General features: G+C 32.5%; 1 protein-coding gene across 1 annotated transcript; it reads left to right on the forward strand.

Annotated features, from left to right (window-relative positions):
- Positions 1-3,537: 3,537 nt before the first annotated feature.
- On the forward strand, positions 3,538-8,887 carry LOTGIDRAFT_106626 (hypothetical protein; the record flags this gene model as incomplete). The annotated part of the gene is made up of 7 exons (XM_009061919.1): positions 3,538-3,642; positions 3,861-4,069; positions 4,286-4,430; positions 4,844-4,933; positions 5,260-5,398; positions 5,799-5,864; positions 8,394-8,887. The coding sequence occupies 7 exons, from the start codon at positions 3,538-3,540 to the stop codon at positions 8,885-8,887; spliced, it is 1,248 nt and encodes a 415-aa protein (XP_009060167.1).
- Positions 8,888-10,187: the final 1,300 nt, after the last annotated feature.

Consider the following 10,187-nt stretch of genomic DNA (forward strand, 5'->3'; position numbering starts at 1 on the left):
GTAAATGATCTTCATATTTGTAAATAAAAGTTTTCTGATAGACAAAAACTATAATGTGTGCATCTAGCTGTTTCATCACACATTGTGATTACATTTATATAGAAAAACTTAAAAGGACATATTGATTCAAATTTAGATAAATGTATGATCGGTAACTTTTGAAATTTTTTACTCCATAATAGTGTCTCCATCAAGAGAGTCACAAGAGAGATTGGGCATATTCACTATTGATGAACTAAGAGCACTAAATAGGCTTCAAGTTATGTATATAATTAGTTTTCATTTGATTAATTTTTATTTTCTCTTTTACAGAATCTGAGAGAAGCTGGTAAAAATGAGAATCCTAATGATTTGACAAGAATTACTAAAGACGTCATTGTCAACAAATCTTTTCAACAGAATCAGATTCATAAAATGGCAGACACAAGTGCAATATATCACCCACAACAAGGTCTACCTGCCTATAGACCATTCGCTGAATTTTCACAGAACTTGCAGGATAGGAAAGTAATGAGTGACAATTTTCAGAATGATCAGAAATCATTTAGTGCTAGTAGAACTTCATCTTCAGAAAGTCTCCACAGTGATTCTTCAAGATCATCAGTACCACATGTTAATGTGAACTCACAAAGTCAAAGTAGACCAGCATTACTTCATAATGCATCTCCCTATCCAGGTAGTCTGACTAATAATTTATTTCAACCTTCAATTACTAGCAGAGAACATAGTAAACCAATACACCATGATGGTGTACTTCCTACCAACATCCATGTAAGATCATCTAGCACAGTCACAGATAACCACACCAATCCTGCAACATCCTCTGCAGCAAGTCCGCAGGATCATTTCTTTCATCCAATAAATACAAAAATTCATGAACCACAAGTAGCAAGCCTACAGTCATCAATACAGGTAGTTGGTAATGTGGTAGAAAACCAGCATCCAGCAACTACCAGGTCATCATCGAGGTCTTGGTCACCATGGGATAATGTAATACGAAGTACCAACAGTTCACCAGCAACAGTACACAGTACCACATCTAATTCTCAATCACCATCACCAGCTATCAACTATAGTCCAGTACCTTCCCCATTCTCTTCATCAGCTTCTTCTATAGGATCAATTAATCACAATCTGTCTTCAACCCAAAATCTCAGTTCAATAATCCCTACTTCTGTCTCTCCTTCCCTTGCATCAAGCTCAGATGATTCCCAAACAAAATCCAAAGATCCTTTCCAGTTCCAAGATGAATCAAATCCAATGAAACCTCCAGAAGCATTACCAAAAGGTACTAAACCTAATAAGAAGAAACCTGATGGCAGAATTAAGGAGTGTAGGAGAAAAAAGGGAGTTCTACCTTTTCAAGAGGTCAGTCTAGATGAGATAAATCCTGAACTAGCAAGGATGATCCGGGAAAGTAAAATGAAGGAGGAAATAAAAGCAAACAACAAAAAAGATGGCCAAAAGATAGAGAAGAAACGACCAATTTATTCACCTAAACCAACTTTAGCTCAACCAGTTCCCTCTATCCATAATACTGCAGCTTTTCTTAATCAACAAATGAAGTCTGTGATGAAACCACCATCTCCTTATGAATTTTCTGATGAGCCAGAAAACTTCTCACCTGCCATATTAAAAGATACCTATAATGCTACTATTAATGTCAACTCTAAAATGTATTCAATGGGTGAAATGTTAGCAATGACTAACAGTCCTATGAATATGGGTGATGTTAAGAAGGAACCACTGAATGGAGAACTTAAGAAAAAGAAAAAAAAGAAGAAAACTGTTGAAAAAATGCTAGCTAGTCCCAACACATTAGGCACACCCTATTCTCCTTTCCCACAACCAAATAATACTCAAAGTGGAGGAAACCATGTTGATGTACAGGATCAAAATCTAAGAACAGTTCATAACCCTTCAGAAAATCTAATTATGCCCTCAACTTCCAATCTTGTGATGAAATCTGATAGTGCTTTGAAACCAGTCAATAACAAGGAAAACAGTGCTAAAAATCCAGTGGACAATATACCAGTTCAAAGTTTTCAAAATACTTCAGAACAAACAACCGAAAAACAATCATCATTGGGCATCACCACCTCCACTTGTGAAAATTTGGATAAAACTAAATTCTGTTGTACTGACTGTAGGACTCATGGTGCTCCATTTTCTACAAATTGTCAAAATCATAACTTTCATCACCAATCTCATAACTCTGCTACTACTGTGAATTGTGTTCAAAATGATTCTATCCAAAATCAAGTCAGCCATGATGCTTTTGTGAAAACTGGACTTCTAGCATCACAGGATAGTGCTATAATTCCAACATGTGATAATGCTAACACTCAAGACAATAGTGCCTCAGTGCATATTTCTAAACCTGATAGTATCATGAACCAGTTTTCAGCGCCAATTATTAAAAGTGAACATGGTGAAATGGATTTAGACCAATATCTGAAAGGTTGTCAGGATCCTAATGCTGAAGGTGCTCTCCTGAATAATCTTGAAGCATCAATTCATAGTTTATTTACACAAACATTTCCTCACGACAACCAAACTAAAGTCTGTCCTCCTCATCATGAACCCATTGGTAATTTGAAACGATCTTCATCATGGCATGATATTCATGATATTAGTACCAAGAAAAAGATTTTGCATCAAAAATATGTGAAGAAAAATCCCTTGTTGGACCCCAATATGAAACCATTGAAACATAAGATAAATAAAATAAAGAAAGTGAAACTACATGGTAGTAATGGATATCATAAACCAACATTGCCTAAAGTACCAATTCGTGTTGGACCACCATTAAGTAAAGAAGAGGAACTATTAGATAGGTTAAAACATAACAGACCTGAAGTACCCTCATGTACTTGTGTCAGCCAAGGTAAGTAAGAGTTTTACATCTAATTACTAAGTATTCTTAGCTGATATACAACTCTTCAAAGTGAGGAAGGTTTTTATGTCAGTATAAATTTCCCCTACACTGCCTGTTGTCTCCTTTTGCTAGAAACCTAATTCTTTTATGTGGGAAATTTTGTGAAATATTTATTTCTGTAAGTAACATACTCATTTTTGGATTGCCTGAATCTTGTGGGCAAGAACTATTGAAGGTGGACTTGCTGATAATTAGAATTGGTATGTTAGAATTTCTTGGAACAGGCTTAAATGTATTCTGCTTTGCATGAAAATAAGTGTTGCACAATACCTGCTACCTAATTTTGTACCTCATTGAATAATAATTGATTTGTTTTGTAGAGGAATTAAATAGTGAAGCAGATGGACCATACTATACACAACTAGGTTATGGTAAATCTATAGCTTGTGTTAGAGAGAAACTAGAAAAACAGTAAGTTGTTATTGAATTCAGATTTGCAAGTTTGTTTTCGTATTCTTCTTCCCAGGATTTAGTATGTAAGTCTTGTCTTGTTAAGTCTACTTTCATATGTAACATGTTTGGACATACCCATGTCACTTGTATGATTTGGTTTTGTTGATTTATGTATGTAGTCATGTAAGAATGCCTTATTGGTCAACATGTTTTGTAGGACTGGTGCTGTTGGTAAAGCATTAAGAATAGAAAAAGTTCAGTATTCTGGTAAAGAAGGTAAAAGTTCTCAAGGTTGTCCGATAGCTAAATGGGTAAGTTTTAGATTTAAACAAAAATTGTAAAACCCCATTTCATAGATATTATATTGAATTCATATCAAAAGGATATACAGTGGGTTAGATGCTCATCAAAAGGCTTTACCTGTCTTCATTAGTCCAAATAAAAATTAAGATTTTCTACCTGTAAATAAATATCTGTACATCATTGGTTTTCATCCCATAGCAAACAAAATAATAATTGTATATTAAAGATTATTAGAAGATCTGGACTAGATGAGAAGTTTTTATGTATTGTCAAGAGAAGAAAAGGTCATTTCTGTGATAAAACATATATAGTGATAAATCTGGTAGCATGGGAAGGAGTGCCAGCTGATACAGCAGATGAATTATATAACCATCTTACTTCTTCTCTTACTAAAAATGGTTTTGAAACAGAAAGACGGTGTGGAACCAATGAAAAGTAAGATTTTTACTTTTTGTATTACAGTGCAATATTTGTTATTGTGTACATCTAGGTATGGATGCAACTATACATATGGATTTTAGGGAAAATCTGGAGACTTGCCTGCTTAAATTCATGAATTTCATGCTCAAAGATAAGAAAACACTATAAAATTCCATTTCTATTATGTTGCTTATTATAGTATGTATACATAGCTATGTATTATTGTTGTAGAAAAACTTGTGCTTGTCAAGGAATAGACTTAGTGAAACGGGGTGCTTCCTTTTCATTTGGATGTTCATGGAGTATGTATTTTAATGGCTGTAAATATGCTAGAAGTAGAGAAGTTCGCAAGTTTAAATTAAAAGATACTTCAAAGGTAAGGTTTGAAAAGTTTTATATTGATATCGAAAAACAAACAATATTTTTTTACTGTCGATTCCTTTAGGGATAGAAAACTGTACATGCAAATTGCACCATTCAGGCTTCCAAAAAATGTTATGTTTGATACTGATATTATGGCATATTTTATTGTGTCTTGTCTAAAGTCTATCTAGCTATCTGTTATTAAATTAAGAATGTTAATATTAGATAGTTGATTTCAAAGTGATATTATGAGAATATTAGGTACAGTACAACTTGTCCAACTTCAGTTGGGACAAAGACTAAAATAGGTCAGTTGTCTGAAGATTGATTCACCTGAAACTCTGAATAATGACCAATTCCAGGTTTTTTTTTGATAATACTGATTATGATATTCAGGTAGAATATAATATGTTGGTTTGTTTGTAGGAAGAAGAATTAGACAGCAGATTACAATCTTTAGCTTCTATAGTTGGTCCACTGTATGAAACAATGGCTCCTGATGCACATAGAAATCAGGTAATCATAGAAATTGGCTATGTGATACTATATCAAATGGCAATAAAATGAGACCCTATATGCTACTTTGCTTGATATATGGAAAACCAAAAATTTATTCTTATGCTGCTGTCCAGTTATAATTTTCATGCCCATCATTTTAAGTTCAATTAGAAGCAGTAGGCCTAAAAAAAGATGTTAAACTAAATTTATTACATTCTTATCTTGAAAGTAATTATCAATGTATTTTGGAAGGCATCTTTATATTTTTATTGCGCTATCAAATTGAATATAGAAATATACATTTGATATAAGGGAATTAACTCTATTTGTCACTCGCTTTTCAGTGTGAATTAAAAGGAGGTAAAGAATGTAGACTTGGTTCAACAGAAAAAAAGCCATTTTCTGGAGTGACAGCTTGTGTTGATTTCTGTGCTCATGCTCATAAAGATCTTCATAACATGAATAATGGTAGTACAGTGGTAAGTTAACAATACTCTATGATTTTCTCTATGAAAGGCTAGAGAATGATCCAGTTGAAGGACATATTATGTATTTAATTTCATTTTTTAACAAAGTATTTGTAAGTTATTGTGGGAAATATTTGAACATTTTCATATTAAAACATATACTTTGCTAAACAATTTGTGTTTTGAACACAGGACCAAATCTTTTGATTTTCTGTAGTATTCATTCCTACTGTACACTATCTTTCAGGTAGTAACACTGACTAAACATAGAGGATGTGCTAAGGCAGAAGATGAACAACTACATGTCTTACCATTATATATATTAGATCCGACTGATGAAACAGGCAGCTATGAAAATCAGATGGAAAAAGTCAGACAAGGAGGTTTAGAAATTCTTCATAATTTTCCCCATGAAGCTAGAATGAGATCTACTCCTTTAACTCCAAAGAAGAAAGGTCGTAAAGCTAATAAAGATCATCAAAGTCCAAATGGAAAGAAGGAAAGAGTGGAACGTGAAGCTATGAATTCTATATTAGCTATGAAAGCCAAACTTAAACAGGGTCCAAATCATTTGAATATGAACAATATGGCTCCCAACCAAGTGAATAAATGTGAATCAAAAGTTGAGCATGTGAAAAGTGAAAAAAAGAACAGTTTAACTTTTGACAATTTAATGGAGCTTCAAAATACTCCAGGCTTTGCAGAAATGCAGGACTCTTTTTGGAATTATTTTTATTCTAATGGCTCCTTTCCACCGTCCGAGTTTTTACATAAATGGGGAGTGAACCTTCCAATTCACCAACAAAATGGTTTTAAACAGGATGTGAACAATCCCTCCATTACTGTTATTCAAAAACCATCACATGAAATGTTGCCTAATATGAATCAACCACATCCAAATATAAAAGTGAATCATTCAGACAATAATCCATTTAGTGATCAACCTTCAAATCATACCAACAATGTCCATCATGATCTCAATTCTATGAAAAATCAAAATAACAGTCATAATACGCATGCATTTGAACAGCAGCAGAAGTCTAATATTCTTGAAGATCTCAAATCGGGATATCCTGTTCATCAAATATCTCGAAATGATCAGATACAAACCTTCCAACAAGATGGCTATCATCAAAGTTCTTTGATAGATCCCAAAATGTCTGGTTCAGAGAATCATAAACCTGATTATCAAGACCGTAGAACCCCAGGATTACTAGGCAACAATGCTCAAGCCACACCAATTCATCCAAATCAGAAACAAGGGTATCAAGATCAGAGGATTTCAAGTTTACCAGAGCATCAGAGACAAGGTTTTCAAAGTTTTTTACCTGGCTTTGGAAGCCACCAAATGAAAAATGTTCAAGGACAAAACCCTCATAACAATCCGACTGTGTCTGTGCCAGAACATATCAGACCGGGTCCAAAAGAATTTCAATCACCATGTATACCAGAGCAACAGAGAAATACTGTTCCTGAGCAGAGGCCTCATGGTTTTCTTGGTAAGCAGGGACCAGTCTTTACAGATCATCGTACAGCAGGTTTTCCTTCAAATCACACTGGTCTGAAACCCGATGGATATGCATTTCGACAATCTCCTGGATTTCACAATAACCAAAGACTTGGATTTCCTGAAGAGCAAACATCTAACATTTCAGGCCAAAATCCCTCTGGAAATTTGGATAGACAAAGATTTGGTTATTCTAATCAATATTCAAATTTTCCTGGCACAGACAGTTCAACTCAAAATTCTGATTTTCCTGCAAAGCAACTTCATTTGCCTATGGATAAACCTGGCACTCCCCAACACTTTTCTCATAATGATGGACCAAACAGTCAACACTCTGATGATTTATTTAAAATACCAAATGCTCCAGATAGTATTCACCCTCGAAAAAATGGTTATCCCAACTTTAACAACCCTTTTCGGTCTCCAGAATCTAATTCAATCCAGCAAAAACAATTTTTACAGAGATCTGCTCAGCATCCTATAAATAGTTTTTCTCAGAATAATTTTCATGAGAAATATTATCCTCCACTGGATTTAACAAATTCTACGGAACCAGCCAATCCAAAACAGCTCCCATCTAATGAACTCCCTGTCAACTTAACCAATGGTCTCTCAAACCAGAGATATGATGATTGGACTCAAGTCAAGAGGCAGTGCCTTTCAAACAATCCTGATGATCCGTCTCAAAACGATGTAAATAGAACATCTCAATCACCCAATCAACACAATAACTTTGTGCATAATCAATTTCCAAATAAATTTGGTGCTACTTTTCCATCTCAAAATAGAATTGGTGCTGTAGACAATCCTGTACCTCAAAGTGGACATATAAATGCACAATCTAACAGACTGCCACAATTCAGTCCAAACAACAGTGTAATCAGTGATAATTCAGGACTACCTCATAATATGATGAGACAGCAGCATTGTGTATCATTAGGCAGCAGTGGTGAAATACCATCATTATCTGTAAACTCAGCATTGTCATCAACATCAAATTTACCATCCAAAATACCAGAAAATATTTCAGATCATTCAGATAAAGTAATGAATAGGGCATCATCCTCAATCAATCATTTTGAAAACCCATTGAAACATGTTTCTCAAATGCCTTTACCAACTCAGGATCTTAACCATCACCAGCCTATGCAAAATCAACAACAACCAAAACAAAGAAATGAGAATGAACATTCCTTTAATCAAAATATATCATCATTTCATAACAAACCAAGTGCTATACCAAGATCTCATAGTGTACCAAATCCATTTGATAATTTTCATCAGGCAAACATGCATAATCAAAATATCCACAATCATTCATCATTTCCTGAGAGCAAACAGATGTTTGCTTCTGGAAACATGACTGATTTCAAATTGCCTAATGCACCAAATGGTATGCATAATGATTTGAAATTCGAAACTGGTGTAAAAAATGATTCGAATCAGCCAAATGAACAAATTTTAGATCCCACGGTGGTTCATTGTCAAATGGAATATAATGAAGAGAGTTTCCATGATCCAGATGTTGGTGGTATAGCTATTGCTCTGTGTCATGGATCAGTATTATTTGAAGTAGCTAAACGTGAGCTTCATGCTACTACGGCTTTAAAGAATCCAAACCGTTACCAACCAACCCGTATAAGTTTAGTATTTTATCAACATAAAAATCTAAACTTCCCCAAACATGGAGCAGCAGAATGGGAGAAGAAGTTAGAGAAATTGAGAATTGAGAAGTTGGAAAAGGGAGAAAATAAGAGAAAGGAATCTTTTGAAAATGAAGTCATTCCACCTGAATTGAGGATGAAGAAAAAGAAGAAAGAAAATGACGAGGAGGAAGTAGATTTTGCCACAACTTCTGCAGCACAATATAGATATATGTGGGAAGCACCTGCAGTCCGTAGTCCTGCTTTAACAACAGATTCTATCATAACACGCTGGATAGATCCTCAACCGATGGTTACCGGTCCTTATCAACGTTGGGTGCTTCCATCATGCTAGAATATTATTTAATGCTTGTATCATGCTTTTTAATATATTAAGCTTGTATTTGTTATATATTTGTTATATTAATGTTTAGTTTTGTATACACAAGTTATTGTTAGAGGATAAATTGTATATTAGCTTTGAAACTGCAGGAGAATCAGAATTCAGTGTCTCTAAAATTGTACTTGCAATTTCGAGAGATAAATTACTATGAGGCACATTTTCAATCATTTCTGTCAGTATTTTTGTATTTTTCACAATTTTATATTTGAATAATTAATTGTATATTTTGTTGATATTTTTCAATCAATTGTATATATAAAACAACTTTTAAATATTATATTTATCATAATTGTTTATAGTTTTAATCATCTCTTTATTTTTTTTTTAATTAATCATAGTTAAACGAATTAATGAAATTGATTTTTGTTTATTTTTGTTTGTTTCTGCATAATTTTGATAGCTCAGGCACTATAATAATGTAACTCAGGGTGTCCGTTATAAAACAATATTTGTTTATAGATTAGGTGTGTATGTTTTTAACTTATTTTAATTATTGTATATATGAGATAGATTTTAATTATAGTATATTAAGATTTTGGGTCAATTTAGTCAGTATGAAAGATTTTTGAAAGAATGTGTTGTGTGAAATAATGAATTTATAATAAAGACATTAATATTTTCGATTAGAATAGGATAAAATGTAATCAGAATATTGTGTTTGATTTTAATAACATAAATTTTTTGTAATTGAAAAGTCTTTTTTAATAATATTACATTTGATTAGGTTAAAACTAAATGAAATTGCTTTCAATTTGAATAACAAATATTTTAAATTGGAATGGGTTTAAAGACAATTTTTAGAATTATGTTTTTAATTTGATTATTAACATAAATATTTATATTGGAATGGGTTTAAAGACAATTTTTAGAATTATGTTTTTAATTTGATTATTAACATAAATATTTTAAATTGGAATAGGTTTAAAGACAATTTTTAGAATTATGTTTTTAATTTGATTATTTAATTTGATTATTAACATAAATATTTTAAATTGGAATAGGTTTAAAGACAATTTATAGAATTATGTTTTTAATTTGATTATCAACATAAATATTTTAAATTGGAATGGGTTTAAAGACAATTTTTAGAATTATGTTTTTAATTTGATTATTAACATAAATATTTTAAATTGGAATGGGTTTAAAGACAATTTTTAGAATTATGTTTTTAATTTGATTATTAACATAAATATTTTAAATTGGAATAGGTTTAAAGACAATTTTTAGAATTATGTTTTTAATTTGATTATTA

This window comes from Lottia gigantea (assembly GCF_000327385.1).
Source record: "Lottia gigantea unplaced genomic scaffold LOTGIsca_5, whole genome shotgun sequence".
NCBI classification, from domain to species: Eukaryota; Metazoa; Mollusca; class Gastropoda; family Lottiidae; genus Lottia; species Lottia gigantea.